Source organism: Myodes glareolus, chromosome 3 (genome assembly GCF_982192425.1).
Source record: "Myodes glareolus chromosome 3, mMyoGla1.1, whole genome shotgun sequence".
Lineage (NCBI taxonomy): Eukaryota > Metazoa > Chordata > Mammalia > Rodentia > Cricetidae > Myodes > Myodes glareolus.
This window is the reverse complement of record NC_142028.1, coordinates 127,902,073-127,922,142: the sequence shown is the minus strand read 5'-3', so window position 1 is coordinate 127,922,142 and position 20,070 is coordinate 127,902,073. Positions and strand designations below refer to the sequence as shown.

At 48.8% G+C, this 20,070-nt stretch overlaps 1 protein-coding gene across 4 annotated transcripts in view; it reads left to right on the top strand.

Moving 5' to 3' along the window:
- The window catches only part of Znf618 (zinc finger protein 618), a 170,620-nt gene that overhangs the window by 94,652 nt on the left and 55,898 nt on the right, over positions 1 to 20,070 (top strand). For all 4 annotated transcript variants that reach the window (XM_087904968.1, XM_087904967.1, XM_087904966.1 and 1 more), the window contains exon 3: positions 12,604 to 12,863. In XM_087904968.1, the coding sequence (XP_087761094.1) occupies positions 12,604 to 12,863 (260 nt within the window). The remainder of the gene's footprint in view (positions 1 to 12,603; positions 12,864 to 20,070) is intronic.

The following is a 20,070-nucleotide window of genomic DNA, read 5'->3' as shown; positions in this document are numbered from 1 at the left end:
GGTTCTTGCATTTATCATCTGATGCAGGAAACTCTCCTGCTGCGGAGCATGGATCTGAGTCATTGTAGCCAGAACACATGGTGCTGGTAGTAGTGATTGTGCACTGACTCTAACCTCGTGACCATAGTCAATGAAGAAGAGTGTAGAGATCGATTATTGGTTCCTGCCCAGGGAAGGGTAGAAGGGTTGTGTGTGCTCTCTTTTCCTGACCAGCCTGGGCTCTCCACCACATATTTTTAGGAACTGAATGCCTTGTGAGGTGCATGTTTGTATTATTCTGAGTTTTTGCTGAAGGATAGGGATTGATGTGCCTAAGGATGCTCAGTTGGAAAGATGCAGGAGGGCCAGGCTGCCTGCCAGGTCTAACTTCTCTGGTATCTTTGCCCACTCTGCTTTCCTGCCACTCCATGTAAAAGGTCTCAGTTAGGAGTTCAGTGGCCAGCTAGGGGTCCTGGAGGAGTGGGTAGCTAGGCCTGGTGGTGTAGGCTTGTCACCTGACTACTTGGAAGGTTGACGGGAGGGTTATGAGTTCAAAGCCTACCTGTGTTACAGAATGTGTTCAAGACTAGCCTGAGTAACTTAGGGAGGACCCCATTCAAAATTTTTTTTAAAAAAAAGTAAATAAAAGAAAAGGCATTAGAAAAGGAAAAGGCTTCTGGGTAAGTGTGTGGTTCTGTGAGTGAGATCAGTATGGGTGTGTGTGTGTGGTTCTGTGAGTGAGACCAGCAGTAGCCAGGGCTCCTGGGTAAATGCGTGGTTCTGCGAGTGAGACCAGCAGTAGCCAGGGCTCCTGGGTAAGTGCGTGGTTCTGTGAGTGAGACCAGCAGTAGCCAGGGCTCCTGGGTAAGTGCGTGGTTCTGCGAGTGAGACCAGCAGTGCCCAGAGCCGTGCTTCCCCATCTTCCTCCTGCTGCCACCTCTCATGGGGTTCCTCGTACTGTGGTGACCCCAACCATAATTTTGTTTTCATTGCTACTTCATAACTGTAATTTTGGTACTATTATGAATCATAATGGAAATATCTGTGTTTTCTGGGGGTCTTAGGTGACCCCTGTGATAAGGTTGTTAGACTCCAAAGGGGTCATGACCCACAGTTTGAGAACTGTTGTTTTAAGTGACCACAGAGTGTGGCTGGTGAGTAGCTCAGTGTCCCCAGGAGTGACTGACATATTAAAGCATCAAGAGAACCTAAGCTAATGCCTCTAGAGAGTATGGTTCTGGGCAGGTAGGGTATGGTGGACACTGGAATGTTAGAGCTTACTGAGCCAGTTTCAGATGGAAAAATGAAGGTTTCAGCCCCCTCCCCATCAGTAAAGACTGAGACTAGAGAGCCATGGGCTTCAGAAATGAGCTTGGATTTGATATCCAGAAATGGCCCTTCTCCCTCTGCCGGACTCTAGGCTAAGTGGGGTCCTAGACCCTCTCACACCGAAGGCTGACTGTAAAGTCTGTGCCCTTGCTCCAAGGGACCTGTTGCTTTTCTGGTCGTCATGGTTCACTTTTTGCTTAACTAGTTCCTGTTAAAGCTAGACTGTAAGTAGAGCGGATTCTGGAAAGTTCATATGCAACTCCTGCTGCCGGCGGAGACAGCCAGAGAAATGCACAGCCTCACTGGCAAGTGCTGCGATCCACCTGCAGAGACCTGAGCTCGGTCTCCTGGGACTTTTGCTTGACTCTGCTCTGAGGCCTGCTGTGTGTACTCCGTGAGCATTGGGGCTTCTTCCTGACAACCTGACTCTGCTGATGGGGGAGGAAACACCTCACTCAGCTGAAACTTGCTCACACACTATTCGAAGCGTGTTGGTAAAGAAGGTCCTCCCACTCCATAGCTACCTTCTGGTTCCTCCAGTCTGTTTCTCATAGTCTCTGCCTCATCTTTGCTGCTGCCTGGAGAGCAACCATGTCCACAACTCATTTTGTTTTCACTGGGGCTGAAAATTCCCCTGTTCCCTTTACGTAGAAAGCATCCGACTGGGCTGATGGGCTGAAAGGCTGGCCATCCTTTTCCTAGTCTGAGCAAATGTCACCTTTTGTCTGCTCGTGGGGACTAGGGAAAATGAAGACTTGATGGGTCCCTGATATGGACAAATGTCTGTGTGGGATCAGGGAGGTCCAGGATTCCCACCCACCCTCCCCAAGGATACTGAGTCCTGTGATGCTCAGATCCCACTTGAAAATGTGTTATATTTGCCTGTAACCTCTGAACATCCTTCCATATACTTTTAATTGCCCCTGGGTTATTCATAAGTAGTACAGTATAAATGCCCTGTGATGGGCTGCTAGACTGCACAGCCTAGGGAGTTATGAGAAGGATAACACACACACACACACACACACACGCACACACACACACGTGTGCACACGCACATACACACACGTGTGCGTGCACACACACGTACACACACACACACACACACACAGGGCAGAGTCCGTTGTTGATCTGAGGGCTACTTGCTTGAGCTGGGTGCCCCCTGGAGAGTGCTGCACTCAGAGATGGCTGGGTACAACAGATGTGTATCACCCCTAGTTTTAAGGTCTGACTGGGGATCGAGGGGGAAACTCACCAGAGAGAAGGACTACAGAACGTCTGATAGCACAGGACCAAAAGGAGGAAGAGCAACCGTCCTGTGAGGAACTTCTCCTTCTGTCAATCCTAGGAAGAAATGGGGGCCATGGAGGGAGGAAAAGGGGAGTTGTTAACCTATAGGCTAGTCAGGAAATAAGATCGTGGGCAGAAGCAATGTTAATTCTGGTTCTGAGACCTTTGGGATCTGTCTATACGTGTCATGAGCAGGGCTGTGTAGGACTTTGGACACAGACCCCTCCATGACTCCCAGATACCTGTTTGGAGGTTGTGTGGGAGCTAGTGGCTGGAGCTGCAGTGTCAGTACGTGTGAGAGCAAGGAACGGGGCACGTGCAGGACAGTTCAGGATTACTGTACTGCCAGGCCCACCGGCAAAGGACCAACCTCCCATGTGCCCAAGTGCCCATGATGTGAGCTCCCAGGTTAAGCAGAACACCTTAATAGCTGAATCTTGACATTTGGGATTTGATGGGGTTGCCTGAGACTATTTCTTTTTTCCTGCTTTAGTTTTCAATTAACCAGGGAATTTTCTCTTAATATTTAAATCTTAACATTGTCTCTCTGAGCAGCAATATTAGTCAGTGTTGTGGCTGACTGACACTGTGCATTGAAGAAAATTAAGTGCCTAAGAATTATCTCAAAGTAATGATGTATTTATGCATTGTAGGTTATTTTCAGTTTCTAGAATGTTAAAAGTTGTTTAATAGGTTAATAGTTTCAATCTATTAATTTAATCTTTTCTTCTTGACTATTTATTAAAATATATCAGTGATACACGACAGGAATGGAAGCATAGACAATTTGGAGGGTTATTGAGGGACAGATAATGGAGCAAGGATTGGAGACTTAGGCAGAATAGTAAGTACAGGTTCCAGGCCAGTCCCTTGTCTCTCCAGCCTGAGCTCTCACTCCAGAGTCCTTGGCTCCCTCCCAGTCAGAAGTTTGTCGTTTGGCTGTGTTATATAGGTTCGTATACATAGGTTCGTATGTCCTACAAAGGACATACATTGTAGCAAGCAGCTACCTGAGCAGCATTAGGAAGAATTAGAGGTTGACAGTGGGTACTAAGCCCTGGTAATTTTCTCCATGGAGGAGAGGGCCCGCCCACTTCAGTGTCTCGGTCTTGGATTGGTACTCCCGATTTCTTGGAGTCCCTGATGCTACTTCCACGTCTGTTAATTCAGTCAACAACTGTTTTAATATTCTCTTTTCTTTTGAGAAGTGAAAACTGAACCTGTCCAGATAGTTAAAAGCCTCAGCTTTGGAGGCAAGCAGACCCTGGCATAATCTTCTTTCTGTCAATAGGGAGCTCAGAGACCCTGCAAAAGTCCCATTGGTATTACTGTCCCGGCCTTCTCACCTGTAATATAGGAACTGCCTGCTTGATAAGGGGCCATCTAGGGATGGTGGGAGCAACTGTCCAGCATAAAGTGCCCCGCCTGGATACCGCATCCTGGAGCATTGCTTCCTTGCCACTCCCCGCTGTGTGCCCTTCTCACCAGAGCATCACCAGCTGCCCTCTGCCGTGTGCACTGACGTGCTGACATCTGGTCTTTTTTGCTCTGTCATTCTCTCAACAGACCTTGCCTGCTCCCCGCCAGGGCCCAGACACAGAAGTGAGTAGAGCTGTGGCCTCTGGATGTCTTTCAGAGTTGCATGGAAACCATAGGTGCAGGTGAGGGCTTGGAGCAGGTTGTTAGAATGGAGTAAGCGTGCAGACTCCAGGGCCTAATCCTCGCTCAGGAGTGTTTGCCATGGTGTCTTAGGGTTTCTGTTGCTGTGAAGAGACACCATGACCATGACCACTCTATAAGGAAAATATTTAATTGAGGGGATTTGCTTGCAGTTTCAGAGATTTAATCCATTATCATCATGGTAGAGAGCATGGCTGCTGGGAGTGTGGGCAGACATAGTGCTGGTAAAGTAGCTGTGAGTTCTACATCTTACAGTCTACAATGTTGACTGTGACATTGGGTGGTATCCTGAGCTTAGGAAACCTCACAGCACACCCCACAATGACTTCCTCCAGCAAGGCCATACCTACTCCAACAAAGCCATACATTAGTGCCACTCCCTTTAGAGGCCATTTTCTTTCAAACCACCCCACAGTCTGAAGAGTATGCGTCTATTACAGGTATCCACAGTCACATTTTAGACCCTAGGGAGAATGATACTTCATCTGGAAGAGCAAAGGTAAGCAAATTGGCCTCCTGGACCATCTCCTGCCATAGCACAGAGAGGGCAGCATGCCAGAGACACCCTCCATGTTGTTCTGAATGTTCCAGAAGCCAAGTGCATCAGTGGTGATGGAATGGGTTGCCCATGGAAAGGGCTGTGGGTGCTGCCATTGGTGTGCCACCACTGTTCTGAGGACAGTGGACCAATGAGACCAAGTCCTGTCTTCTTGTAGCTCACATTCTAGCTGGAGAAACAAAGAGATCATAGAAAATGTTGGCTGGGAAAATACTCAGGAGGGGAAAAAAGGAGTTTTGAGCCCAGAAGTGATAAAAGCCTGGACTGTATGTGGCAGCGTCATTCTGTCTGGAGATCTCAGAGCAGAGCAGAGGAGAGAACCTGCTTGTGGATATTAGTGCCTGGGTGGGAGTGTGGCTCCAAGTGGAGGGGTGGCTGAGGTTGTAAGGGGGGATTTGCTGGTGAGCGTGTTGGTTGGGAGGAGTCTGGAGTCGAGGCGTGAGGTGCTGGAGGGAGGCATCTCTGTCGTTAGTCAGGATGAGGGGGAGGCCTGCAGTTACAGGATTGTCACACATCGGTGTCATGGCAAGAGCATTGGCTTGTGAGGCACCAGCGACTGCTCAGCCTACAGTCTGTTACTTTTGAGACAGTTATTAGTTATATAGTAGGAGTCGAGGAGATACTTACATAAGTCAGACTGTGGAGCAGTCCCAAGCTGGAGGAATCAGTCTGAGTTTTATGATCATATAGTTCATATTTAAGTCTGAAAGTGGGAGACAGACATGGCCACGCATATAGGTGGAGGCTGAGGTAGGTTCATGAGTCTAAGGCCAGCTTGGGCTTCATAGTAAAATTTTGTCTTAAATAATCAAACAGAAGTCTGAGTGTACATGAGCTCACTAGCAGGGTACATGTAGATGGGCACAGAGGGACTGCACCGCTGCTCCTGGGGTGTGCTAGCATACAAAGGTGCAGGGAGATGCGGGTTCACAAAATACACTAGGGTAGCCAGAAGGTGGGGGAGGGCGCAGGGGAGTTCAGTGCCAGGGTGGGAAGCGCTGGGAGGAGGGGGCTGCACCATCAGTGGGTGGAGATAGAAAGCTCAGCGGGTGGAGAGTGGTACGGGGTAGTTGGTCTCGGGGGGGGCCTCAGAATCGCAGCTCCTGGCGGCAGTAGAGACAACGGCTCAGTAGACTGAGGAAGCCTTGCCAAGACAGGGTTTTTGGTACCCCTCCCTCCAGGAAGCAATCTGACTCGGTCATCAGCAGGAGGGCAGCTTTGTGAGGAACGGTGGACTTGATCTGAGGTCGGCCTCTGCAGGGTCATATGGCCCCTGAAGGCATGTAGTGTGTTTCAGTTCATTTCCCAAGCCCACACATGTACGTTTTGGAGAGAATGGTTAGACACAGCTTGAGTCATAGTGAAGCTTTTATTCTGGAGGGAGTAGGCAAGGCACTGTTGGCATGCTTCAAGGAGGGTTGTCGCCCCTCACCATTGACGCTGATTTAAATGGATGAGCAATAGGGTAAATGGCTCCTTTGGAAGAAATAGGCTGAGTCTGGGGTGCAGGTGAACACACTGCTTCCCGTCTTATAGTGAGAGACACACACCTGAGCATACGGGGTTCACCTCTGTGTGTGCTCTATACTCTCAGATAGAGAAGCTGAGTTCCAGAAGCCAGACTTGGTGTCATTATGCTCATGGCCCCAGCCACTCAGAAGGTTGAGGCTCAAGGATCAGCTGACCTCAGAAGTGTGAGACTGGCTTAGGCAGCATAGTGAGACCCCCATCTCCAAAGGCAAAAAGGTTTGCCAGATCAGCCCAAGGGGGTGAGCAACATCAGGGTTCAAGTCCAGGGAGCTGAATCTCCATTTCCTGAGACTGTGTGGAACTTCATAAGGTAGTGTTTATGGTGGAGTGGTGAAGAAATTGTGCCTAGGAACAACATTGTCTGGCTCAGGCACCCCGGGTCATTAGGACCTGTCCTCCAGCATGCCTAGAGATTGCATGCCTTTGGCTTCTGGTCCACTTGATGGCGTTATCTTAGGCTGTGAGGTTTGTGCTAACTGGAGAAAAGTAGAAACCAGAGTTGTTTTTACACTAAGTTCATTATCATTAAAAGTTTTCTGACTTTGGGCATGTCCTTGGTTCACCTGTGTGCTAAGCCTGTCCTGGACTGGGCCCTCTTCTGTGCTATGGGCTCCCTAGCTGGCAGCGGGACTTGGAATCTCAGGTGGATGGGTGGTATATGCTCTTGAACTTCCAGGTTAGAGTCCAGGGAGGCAGACTGTTTCTGGGGCTTTGCTGTGCCTTTGGGCGCAGGAGACTGGCTACAAGGCCTAGGACAATAAGCCAGGAACAAGACAAGAATTGGGGAGAAGGGTGAATCATAGACTACACTGCTTAGCGCCGTTGCTTTGGAATTCCCTCCCTCCAGTGTTTGTATCCTGTGGCCTACCAAACAAGTTACAGTAGCCTTCCCTGCTCACACTCTCACTTTCTGCGGCTTTAGAACTATAACCAAAAAATATTAAATAAAAAAATTCCAGGTAGCCTCCAAGTTTTTCAGTGATTCACCGTTCTCCACGGTACTGTGAAGTGTGCTCAGGACTCCAGTGTACCCACATCGTATATACTGCCCGCTCCTTCTCACTAGTGTGCATCTCCGTGAGCATCTCCTCTGTCTCAGCTTGTGTTTAAGTGGCCCCAATGCCACTTAATAATGTTTTCAAAACGCAAAGGAGCCCCTAGTACAGGCACAGTGGAAGGACAAGTGCCTTTGGTGCTCTGAGGTAAAACTGTAGGGAACATAGGAAAAGCGTCAACACAGTCCCAGCTTCAAGCATATAGTAGGGGGATATGCCCCTTAAAGAGACAAAGGGCTTGTTGCACCTCAAATTGGGTAGCTTAGAACAACAGAGGTTTATTCCTTAAAAATCTTGAGTTGGAAGTCAGAAATGAGTGGACCAGCAGATTAGCACTCAACGCTAGAGGCCTTAGGAGGATAATGTTTCCTCCTGCTTCCAGCAAGTGTCATTGTTCCTTGATTTATGGCCACGTCTACCTGGATGTCACATAGCTTCCTCCATTTCTCTGGGGCCTTACCTGTGCTCTTAGCAACATTTGCTGCTGGCTATAGGGTGAGTTCACTTCCAACATACTTATGTCTGCTGGCTATAGGGTGAGTTCACTTCCAACATACTTACGTCTGCAAACATCTGGAGGGTTTTGTTTTTTAAAGAAGCTCACATCAGGGTTGCGGAGATGGCTCAGTGGATAAAATGCCTCCCATACGGCACAAGGACCGGGGTTCACGTCTCAGGCACTCACACAAAGTCAGATGGGTGTGGTGGCAGGCCTGGAGCCCCCGCAGAGCCAACTGGAGAGCCAGGCGGCTAATGGTTCCATGAGCTCTGGGTTCAGCGAGAGACCCTGAAGGAAAAGGAAAGCGGAGAGGGAGCTAGAAGACTGACTGTTAGCGTCTTGCTAGCACCCCCCAGCACGCTCCAGTCACCCCACTACAAAGCAGAAACTCGAATATCTGTACGTCAGGCAACAAAACAAAGCTGTGGCTATTAAAAATTGAGGAAACGGGGTGCTGTCCTCCCCATCCCAGCCTCCTGGGTACCTGTGAGCCTTTGCAACCTTGAGGAACACACTTGAAGACACGTTGCCCAAGAGACGGGCAGGAGCTTTCAGCACCTGCTCGGACAGGGGACTCGTTTGGTCTGACCTCTCTCCAGGCGTCTGCACTTGCAGTAAGAAATGATCAGGGATAACAGGTACTTACTGAGAAATACCTTTCTAGTGCCCGTCTTTGGATTTTATGTTGAAGTGTGACTAGGTTAAATATAAAATTCACAGCATATCTTGAGCAACTATTTTGTAGTTATCTATATATAAATCTATTTTACAGCGACACAAATAGAATAGATTATGGAGTGTCAGCATGTAGATAGATTCTGAGTGCTTTTCCACTAATATACCTAATGATTCGTGCTGAGAATATTCAAGGGCTCCACTGTACATTTAAATGGATATAATTAAAATAATGAGCTCTATTTTAAAAAATGATATATGAAAAAAATTTTAAGAAGTTGGAAGGAACTGCACCACTAATTCAAAGTGATCTAAGTACTTGTGTGATGCCGTTGTTATTAGGACACCTAATTAAATGCGGAGCAGCTGAGGAAAAGAGAGGTTTGGGCTTGTAAATCTCGGTGCAGAAGTTGGGGAAGAGATGGGAGCTGCCTGTGTCCTTAGCACCAGGAGCCTTTATGGAAGGGGAGCCGGTGGCTCTGTGCCATGCCAGGAAGTGGTTCCTGTGACCCCATCCATAGGCTGCATCAGCTGGGTTTCCAGAGCAAGGCTTACTGATTTAGAATGTGGTGGGGGCAGGGAGGGGGCTGTGGGGTGGGGTGGGTCTACCTGTCCTTGCTGTCCTTGGGAGGAAGTCGTTCCTCACTCTGGAACCCTGGTGTCCCTACTGGAGGTTCCAGGGGTCAGCAGATGTGGCCTTAGGTCCTCAGTTGGCGCCTTGCCCTGTGTCTCCCTGTAGTATACTCCACCCAGGCCTGATGCAGGTGGGTATGGCTACCGTAGGCACGGATCCATCTGCTGTCCCAGAAGTCCCAGTGCCTGTTTATCCAGGAGGTATGGCTTTGTCATTAAGCATGTACAGCATTTATGGAGCATCTACTGTACACCTGCCATATGCTAGAGATGCAGTGCTGCAGTAGAGGATTGATGAAGCATTTGCTGTATGTCTGCAGTATGCTGGAGATACAGTGTTACAGTAGAGCATTTATGGAGCATCTACTGTATGCCTCCTGTATACTGGAGATACAGTGTTACAGTAGAGCATTTATGGAGCATCTACTGTATGCCTCCTGTATGCTGGAGATATGATGTTACAGTAGAGCATTTATGGAGCATCTACTGTATGCCTCCTGTATGCTGGAGATATGATGTTACAGTAGAGCATTTATGGAGCATCTACTATATGCCTGCTGTATGCTGGAGATACAGTGTTACAGTAGAGTATTTATGGAGCATCTACTGTATGCCTCCTGTATGCTGGAGATATGGTGTTACAGTAGAGCATTTATGGAGCACCTACTGTATGCCTGCTGTATGCTGGAGATACAGTATTATACCAACAACTCTTAGGGGGTGTACAATTAGATGAGATATTAATGGACAAGACACTTTCAGATAGCAGCCAGGGCTATGAAGATAATAGAATAAGGCGGTGATGAGAGGCTGGGCAGTGAAGTCAGAAAGGGGACAGCTGTGCCAAAGAGAATTCATAAGCATGCCCAAATGCTGTGAGAGTCACCTGTGGGAAGGAAATGACTTCTGTGAGGCATTGTGGCTCAGTCGTGCTGGGAGGGCTGCATGGTGGGAAAATGACATCATAAGCCAGTGTCGTCATGGTGATAACTACGATTTGAAATTTGTATGGGCATCTACTTTAGGCTTCTGCATGTCCCCACGCATCCTTGTGTCCAGCAAGGATCCTCACGTAAGAGACATGGAAAGGAAGGCTCTGAGCTTTTTGACCAGCGTTGCACAGTGTTGAGAAAGCAGATTAGAGTTCTACAGGGTGGCCTGCAGCTAGTGAGGACGTGGAGTCTGTGGTGACGGGGGTGGGGTGGGGGGTGAAGCAAGAAGATGGTGGGGCAAGCTGGGGGGAGATGGTAGTGTTCCTTTTTGTCCTATTTCTGAGTTCAGCAAACCTTGGAGAGATCAGGCCTTGGCTAGGCCTTCGACAGCTCCCTTCCTACCTGAAGGTGGCTCATGGCTGCCTTCCAGTAGCCAGTATGTTCATTTCTGTCTCGCAAACAGCTCGGGTTCTCGCTCCTGGTTCTCAGCAGTGGTGGAGTTGGGGTTTGGAGACTCGTGGGTTGGATTCCCCACCGTCCATGTGCCTCTTCTGTTGCTGCAATGAAACACTTGGGGCTGAGCAGTTCCTAGAGAACAGAAGTTTATTCAGCCAACGCTCGTGAAGTGCAAGAGCCAGCATGAGTTCAGCTCTGGTGCGGTCTCCTGGCAGACAGCTTCACCATGATGTAGTAACAGGCCCAAGTACTCTGCCACGCGTTTTCTGTGTGCTCACGTGGCAAACCTGTTAGCTGTGCTTGCCGATGGCAGAGCCAGGCTTCAGGGTGCGGTGGCCAGCAGGGAAGTAGCAGCTGCCCCTCCCTGCTTTTCGTGGATGGTGGAAGCGGCTGCCTGGGTGGTTAATCAGGCCCAGTATTCCTTCAGGCTAGGGACTTGAGGCCAAGTCAGGGGTCCGATGGCTTAGGCTCCAGGGAGGGTGCACTACCAAACTTGCAGACAACCAGTTTGTCCTCCATTGGAGGGAATAACTTTTGTAAACTTATTTATCTTGGTGTTGGAAGGGGGCCATATTATAAAGTGTGTGGAGGTCGAAGAGTTCTCTGCCTCCACTATGTAAGTCACAGAGATGAAACTCGGGTCATCAGACTTGATGACAAACATCTTTACTGACTAAGCCTTCCTGCTGGTCCAAGAATACTTTTTTGAAGTTACTAGCACCCTCACGAGGCTCCACCACGGGGCTCTTGTTGAACCCTAATTACTTCGCAGTCACCCGGCTCCAGAAAGGGCCACATTTGGGGTTTGGATATTAATGTGTGAATGTGTGGGGGCACAGTTTGGTCCAGAGTAACTCCCTAGTTACCTCTCTCTGTGCCTCTCTAGTATGCAGGCCCTCAAGAATTCTGTCTTTGCTCAGCATCCACCTTTTGCCCCCCTGGGAACAGCTGCACCTGGAGAATCAACTTGTGCAATGAAACCATTGCAACTCAACTCTGTAGCTGCTGAGACCCAGAGAGCCAGGCTCCTACAGGTCCGCACAGCATGGTCCAGGCGGATCTGGGATTGCGTCGCAGTCCTGCCTCCCAGGTCGTCATGTCTTCACTGTGCTCCACATAGCTTGTCATGTGGCCAGGCCCGAACATGCCTTGTGTCTAGGTTTCTCTGAGCAGAAGAAAGGACCAGGCGTAGCAAGGCAGTATCCCTAGGCCTGGAATGAGATTTGATTTTCATCCTGTGCCTACTTTGACTTACTCACCTCCCAAATGGAAGTCGTGAGGATAGTTCTCTTACTGAAAGGATTGGGAGTCCATGGAGAATAATGTGGAAAGGGTGACCCGGGTGTGGGTACCAGAGCTTTGGCTGCGTGTGTTCGCCGGCACCTGCCTTTAAGACCTCGGCAGGTCATGGCTCTGTTCCGGCTACAGAATGCACTCAGCTTCCCGGCCAGTTCCATCTGACCTCAGTTCCTTGAGGATGTTCTCGAATGTTTGGAGAGCAGCCCTGTGCCAAACCGTTGGCTCTCTGACACCCTCACCACAAGAGCCTCCTGAGGCTGGTGTTTTCCCAGCTAAAGTGGGAGTAGAGGAGAGCTTGGATGTGATCTGAGGTCCTGCTGCCAAGGAACAGAAACAGCGTGAGATGCTTGGCATGCTGGTTACGCTGCTCAGAGTGCTGTTGGCAGACCAGATCCCAGCTTGGCCTGGGACTTGTTAGAAATAGAGTCTCAGGCACTGGCCCAGGCTGCCTGAACCAGACCCTGCACTTATGAGGACCCATAGCTTGTACAAATGGCAGGAGTCACCTGGGTACTCCCGGAAGTCTATAGACCTCCACTTATTCAGACATAAAATGGAGCTGGCAGGGCGACCAAGGAGCCTCCGTTTACATTCAGTACAGAGCTGTGTTGTAAGACTGTCTGGTGCTAAGGACTGGTGGGGCTCCTGTTGCAGATTCCCTCTGAACGGCCTCTCTCTTTTGCCCAGGGAGCGCTTGAAGCGCAGTCAGAAGAACGCCAAGGTGGAGGGCCCGGAGACAGTGCCTGCTGAGGCCTCGCTGAGTGCTGAGCAGGGCACGATGACGGAGGTGAAGGTGAAAACAGAACTACCAGACGACTACATCCAGGAGGTCGTCTGGCAGGGCGAGGCCAAGGAGGAGAAGAAAGCCGCTGGCAAGGACGGAACTGGTGATGTGCCTGCCGAGATCTGCGTGGTGATTGGTGGTGTCCGCAACCAGCAGACCCTCGGTGAGTGCCTGAGTGAGGACCAGGAGGAGGGCGGAAGTGTGTGGCCAGAAAGGCTGGCATCTCTCTGAGAGAGAACTTTCGGTGTCTTGCTGAGAGTTGCCTTTGCCTATTGAGTTCTAGCCTGGAGAGTTCATTTTCTGATGTGACAAGACCCCATGCTTCTGTAGAGCCTTTGTTGAGGTCAGATACTGAGAATGTCTGCTGGCCCCCATCACACCTTGAGGCCCACAAGCTCCTGGTGGGGGACAAGTATAAATTCTTACTGCTTGCTTGGTATCCTGAATGCATGTCCTGTCTGCCTTGTCCCTGCCTTGACTGGGAACTTTGGGACAAGTACTGGCCCTGGTGAACTTTTTATGAGTGACAGGTAAGTGTCTTCCCACACTTGGAAGAGTCTGGTAATAGCCTGCTCTAAGGCAGTAAGGACTGGCTGACTTAGCATATGTAGAGAGAGCCTGCAGGACACGAGATGGGGCTTGTGTCCAACTGCCCTAGATACAGAGGGCAGTTGTTCCTACACCACAATGCTTGACAGCTTCTTGAGAGTCACTTCAAGAGGGACCCCGGCTCAACCCTGCCAGATCTCTGCACAGATCCTGTGCCCAACATGTGAACATATTGGTGTGAATTCTTTTGGCTTTCAACATTGGCTCCCAGATTGACTTTTCAAATCTGCCAAACAAAACATATTGTTGGTTTAACAACTCTCAATGAGCCACAGCTTTGAATCCCAGGGATAGTGAGACAAGGCCCCGCTCCCTAGTCTGGCCCCAATGTCTGTCTCCATCCTTACTTCCCCCATGGTTGCCATGCCCAGAGTGCTCACAGGCATGCTCCACCATTGTCATCTGCCCTTCTCAGTCCGACTCCTAGACCCCTTCATCTTCCTGGCTTACGTACTGTCTGCAGCTGCAGGTTCTCACGGGGAAGCCCTGTTTCCAGGGCCTTTTCTCCTTAGCTGCTCGCCTCGGCCTCCTGATCTTTCCCCCTGTTCTTCCACATCACCGTGTGCATCACCACCATATCCCATGAACAGCCACACTTTTGTGTCTCTCCGCCTGATATACCCTGCTCAGCTGGCTACAAGGAAACCATAGCGAATATAACCCAGATACTATGTTGTCCTTCTCAAACCTTGAGATTCCTACCATCTCCAGAACGTGGCCCCAGCACTGGGGTCCTCCATTGTGCCTATGTTTTTGGCCTCTGATCATCCCAGACCTCTTGTTACAATATTCATCCTGTCTGCTCTTCCCGCGCCACCTTCTGGGATTACCTCCCTTTATTTCCTAAGCCCAGCCTGTCGTTCAAAGCCAGTTCCAGGGCCACCTCCCTCCTCCCCTGATCTCTGATCCGAGGAGTCTACATGGGCTGTGTCTGACCCCTGCCAGGTTAGCACAGATGGCCCGATGGCAGAGGATAGCAGGTGAACTCAAGCAGGCACTGACTGTTAGAGCCGGAAGGAAGAGGTGTAGAGTTCATTTACAGCTGTCAGGTCAAACTAGTCATATGACCCCACCTCACGTGAGGAAGCTAGAAGGTGCCCACATCTCGAGGATAGCATGAAGGACACCTGAGCATGAGAAGATATTTGGTGGGGAGCCTTGCCTGACCTCCGCCCCTCAGCATTTGCTCCCCAAAGCCGAGGACCAAACTTCCTCCAGCATCTGTGAATGGACGAGAGGGTACATGCTTATTCTCGCTGATGAGGATATGTTAATACTCTTAAGCCCAGGAGCCATTACTGCCCTTACCAGGATGTCCTGTGAAGAGTAACTGTGTGCAGATCCAGTCAGGGAGGCCTCTGGCAGGCAGGCCAGAGAAATGTGGGCAGCCTTCGCTGAGCCAATGGCCCACACAGTGGAGGCCCTGTGCCCTCAGGCCTCCTGCTAGCCAGAGGTCTGCGTTTCCCACTCAGCTGCTGCTCAGCAACCAGGTCTTTGGCCTCACTGTCTCAGTGTCCTTTGCTGTTAGAGGAGGACGCAGCGTGACAACCTTATGGGTGTGGGATGTGGTGGACAGAACAGTGGGAACTCCTCCTCTCTGTGGTGCCTGTGATAGGGAGCACTCATCTCTGTGGTGCCTGTGATAGGGAGCACTCATCTCTGTGGTGCCTGTGATAGGGAGCACTCATCTCTGTGGTGCCTGTGATAGGGAGCACTCATCTCTGTAGTGCCTGTGATGGGGAGCACTCATCTCTGTGGTGCCTGTGATAGGGAGCACTCATCTCTGTGGTTCCTGTGATGGGGAGCACTCATCTCTGGTGCCTGTGGTGGGGAGCACTCATCTCTGGTGCCTGTGATGGGGAGCACTCATCTCTGTGTCTGTGATGGGGAGCACACCTAGGACCTCTGACTCATGGAATGAGAGCTCTGTGTACTGCAGTGCCCACCATACAGATTCATGGGTCATGTGAGGACATGGTAGGATATGTGCTAAGTATGTGGTGCTGTGCCCAGTGATGCATGGAAAAGCTGGAATTTTCTTTGAGCCACCAACCAGCTCCCAAATAATGGCATGGAGACGTCTTACTAATTATGAAAGCTGGGCCTTTAGTTTAGGCTTGTCCCCCTAGCTCTTACAACTTAATTTGTTTCTGTTCAACTACGTTTACCTCATGACTTTATCTTTCTTTCATTCTGTATGTCTGACTCCCTCCAAGTCTCATTGGTGTCTCTGTGCACCTTGATTCTCTCCTCCTACTTCCTCTCTTTGTGCCCAGAAGTCCTGCCCATACCTCCTGCCTAGCTATTGGTCATTCAACTTTATTGGTCAATCACAGCAATACATTTTTACACAGTGTACAAATATCCCACATTTCCCACTTTTTGTCTAAATAGAAAGGAAAAGTTTTAACTCTAACATAGTAAAACTATATGCAATAAGAACAATTACCAGATAAGAATTATATTTACAATATCTAGTCCATTTGTATTTGGCAAATTCAGAGAAAATACTCCATTATTTATCCTATCTTGGTGAGTCCAAAGTTTTGCACCTAATTTACCTTCTGTCATAGCTAAGGAAAACTGTAACTGTAACTACCTGTCTCCAACTCCATCAAAGACCCCAGAAGGATATAATATTACCTGAGTAAACAGGAAGTGCCATGACAGAGATATATGGTAGCCTAACGTTCATCTTCAACACTGGGGCATCCATCTACCGCCTACAGGCATAGAATATCTGACAGACTTTTCTATGCAGCAGGAATTTTGAAGGACTGTTCCACCTTCTCTTAGAAATATTTGGCAATCTTTTTCCTTTTGTCCTGTTTGTCCAGTTTGTACAGTATACTGTTAGCAGTTGAGGCAAGGGCAGTTTCTTGCCCAAATGGCCAGCTTTGCCACAATGAAAGCAAGCTCCACATAGAGGTTCTTTTACATCCATAATCTTTTCATGAAGTAGATTGGTGCTGCCAGGAGCAGATGTGTCTCACTGTCATGAAAAGCCTTAGGTTATTAAGCATCTTAAATGCTGTATTTGTAGGTCTCTGAAGCATTTGAAGGTCACCTATCTAAAATATCTCTGTTTGACCTTGAAAACATAGCTAACATGACTACAAGTTTGGTTGTTATAGATGACTAACTACTAACTTGCATTTTTTTAAAAAAATTATCCTAACCAGTTTGTAATAATAGTTTTCAAGAACTAGAACTTTACATTACATTTTTAAATGAGCTGCATAGGTACAGTACCTTAAACGAGTAGGAACATATATATGGTAGAACAAAGTTAACCTGAAATTTGTATCAATGTACAATAGTCCATATCAATATAAAATATTTGAGATGAAGCGTTTCCTTTCTATCCTATATTCCTATCCCCACTAAATAATGACAAATGTCCATAACCCACCAAATTTACCAGAAACCACCAATCCCACCTCTTGGGAACGTGGACACTGTATTCTCTAGCCTGCTTCTGTTTTCTGGGCTGACGGCATCTCCGGGGGACTCAGAAAGTTGAGACATTGGTCGCGTCCTGAGAAACCTACTGTGAACTGTTCACAGGCAGAAGCTCAGCATATATGTCAGCTCTCTTGTAGATTTTCCTGGTTATTCCTTTATTTCTGTAGCCAGATTTTCAGGAGGTCTCTCCCAATCAAATCTGATCTCTGTTAATCTTGAATGAATCCACTCAATGCAATACATTTTCTGGAATTCCATTTTAAGTTCAGACATCCTTAGTGTGTGTAGGCCGGGTAACTCAGCAGTCCCTTTACCATCCAGTACCACTCTGGAGCTGTCATTAACTGATTAGCATTCAAGAATTCCAAGTCAACACAACACCAGGATGGAGGCACCCTGTGTATTCCCCATATTCACATGACTGTTTTCTCTTATAGTACTTTACTCTCTCTTTAGAGGGTTTACCGGAGAGCTGCATATAACCACGCGGCTCTAGGAAGATGGTGCAGGCATTCTTGCTCAGCTTGTTCTCTCCACTGCAGTGCTCTCTGTGCAGCAGAGCTGGGCCCCTGTGTGTTATGAGCATCGGGCTACTAGGAAGCCATGTCAGTTTTTCCCCAGCTCTCTCAGGCCCTACATAGAAATACATGCCTACATTGGGCATTAAATGTAGCATGCTTTCTTGGACCACTGTTGATAGAGGTTTCTGTCTATGGTTTCACAGCCATTCAGTCCCAAAGAAACACACAGAGGCCTACATTAATTATAAACTGGTGGCCTATTAGCTCAGACTTCTTATTAACTAATTCTTACATCTTACATAATCCATAATTCTTGTCTGTATCAGCCACGTGGCTTGGTACCTTTTATCAGGGAGGCGTTCTCATCTTTCTTCCTCTGTGTCTGAGTGACGACTGCAGACTGAGCCCTTCCTCTATATTTCCTGTCTGGTCGCCCCACCTATACTTCCAGCCTGGCTACTGGCCAATCAGTGTTTTATTAAACCAATACAAGTGACAGATCTTTACAGGGTACAAGACCATTGTCCCACAGTAGACCACCAGCCCCCAAATCATGACATGGAGACTTATTAATTGTGAGTACTCAGTCTAGCTTAGGCTTGTTTCTTGCTAGCTTTTTTTAAAACAAAACAAAACAAAACAAAACAACAACAACTTAACCTGTTTCTATTAATCTGTGTGCTGCCCCGGGGCTTGTTTCCCTAATCTACATACTTTCTATCCTGTTTTCCTAATCGTCCATGTCTGGCTGACTGGCTGACTGGCTCCCCTTTTCTCTCTGTCTGCCAACCCCACATGTCCCTCCTCTGCCTAGCTATCAACTGTTCAGCTTTTTATTACACCAATCACAGCAATCCATCTTCACACAGTGTACAAATATCCCACAGCAGGTGATGTGAAGTACCCCTTCAGTGCCTGCTTTTCTCCCTAGTCTAAGGACTACGTCAGCGTGGTATAGACTGTGCAGAGATAAGAAAGAAAACCAGCATCATACATTCCCTTCTAGATTGGGCTCCCCAAAACTCAAGTCTTGGATAACCTGCGTGATTTACTCATAGCCTTTCCTTAGCACACACTGTTGGAAAAGGTTGTAGAAACCCCAAAGATGACCTCAAAGCAAACCACTATTTGGAAAGCTGTGCCACAAAGGACCATGTGGTCCCTCTCCTCTCCCCAAGGCAGGTTTTCCTCCTTGCTGTGTGATTTGTGCAGAGGGCTGGGCTCAGAGGAAGCTATCCTGATCTTGTCACCAACCAAGAAAGTCATGGAAAGAACCCAGTGATTGTCTGTATTATAGAGGAAAACAAACTCCTTTCTTGCTGGCAAGTGATTTTCCATGAAGCCCCAGCGTCGGTCTGATCCATGCCTGTGCAGAGTTCAGTGTGGAGAGTGCTGAAGAGTGAATGGTTGACTGTCGGAGTCTGTGCTGGGACTGTGCATGCCACCATATGAGCTGACCCCCTCATTTTTAGGGAGGCGACTCTTGTGGACAGCAGCAGAGTCCTTCGTCACACAGCACAGTGGTAGCATGTTACTCCTGCTTCAGAGAGCTGACTCCCGATAGTGTCTGCCTTGCTCTTGCTTTCGCGTGTAAGTGAGAGGGTGACAGGAAGTGCTGGTGTATATGCCTTCTGTGCTGCTGTCTGAGTGTGCTGAGTTCGTGCTCTTGACACACTTGGCGGCCAGCATGTGCTTTGGTCCTCCAGCACATTCAGAAACAGGCTCTGTGACTTAATATAATAGTGTCCCTGTCCAGTCACACAGCTCTGGACATTGGAGGCCTCCCCAAGTCCTCAATGGACCGAAGCCATCAGATGTCTTTTCCTCCCTTGGAAGAACCAGAGTCATGGCCTCATGGATGACATTGTCTGGGAGAATCCTGCTACAGGTGTCGGTACCCAGAAGACTGGCTATTGCCTGACGAGGGCCTGTGCTGAGAAGGGCATGTCTTACTCTTAGCCTGTCAATGCAGTTATAGCTGGCATGGATTTGTGGGCCAGACTCAGGGTTCCTTTTTTAGCAAGAGCAGAGATGGTATTGAACTCGACAGTGTTGTTACATAAAACCAGAAGTGAATGGATGAGTTCACGGATGCCTTGCTCATCTGACAAGCTATAGACACAGCTCTGCCCTGTAGCCTGGGGAGGGGCTAGAACACAAGGTTTCAGCTCCTTTATGAAGGATGGCATTCACTAAGGACCCCTGTACCCTGTCCCATCAGTGTTCCTCAGAACCTCAACACAGCACATTGCCAGATGGCTGGGATTGAAGACTGGAAATGGAAACCTGTTTGCTATCGTTGTGCTAGGTGAGGATCAGGAAGGCCAGCTGGGGTGCCACAGTCAGGAACCATTGTAGACCATTGCAGGGTTCCAAGAGATAAGGATGGCTGACACTCACCCTTGTTTGCAATCAGGGGCTGGGTGGCTGAGGGAGGCTTCCTGTCCATGGCGATAGAGCGAGTGAACAGTCTTGTCTCCACTGGACTCTGCTTCTTGTGAAGTCTGAGCCAACCAGGTCATTTCCAGGTGTTAACCAGTATGGGGAAGGGCACGGGGTAAGCCAAGGGCTGTGTGTTCTGGAGAAGCAACAAGAGCCCATAGGGGACGGGGAGCAGGGTGACAAAGGCTAGATACCCACAACCTACAGTATTTCAGGACACTAAACATACACATTCCAGGAGGCCTAGCCAGTGTGGAGTAGCCACCAGAAATTGTTTGGTAACCAAATATAACCTATGAGGGAATGAGTTTCTGGTCCTGGAGGTGGGCAAAC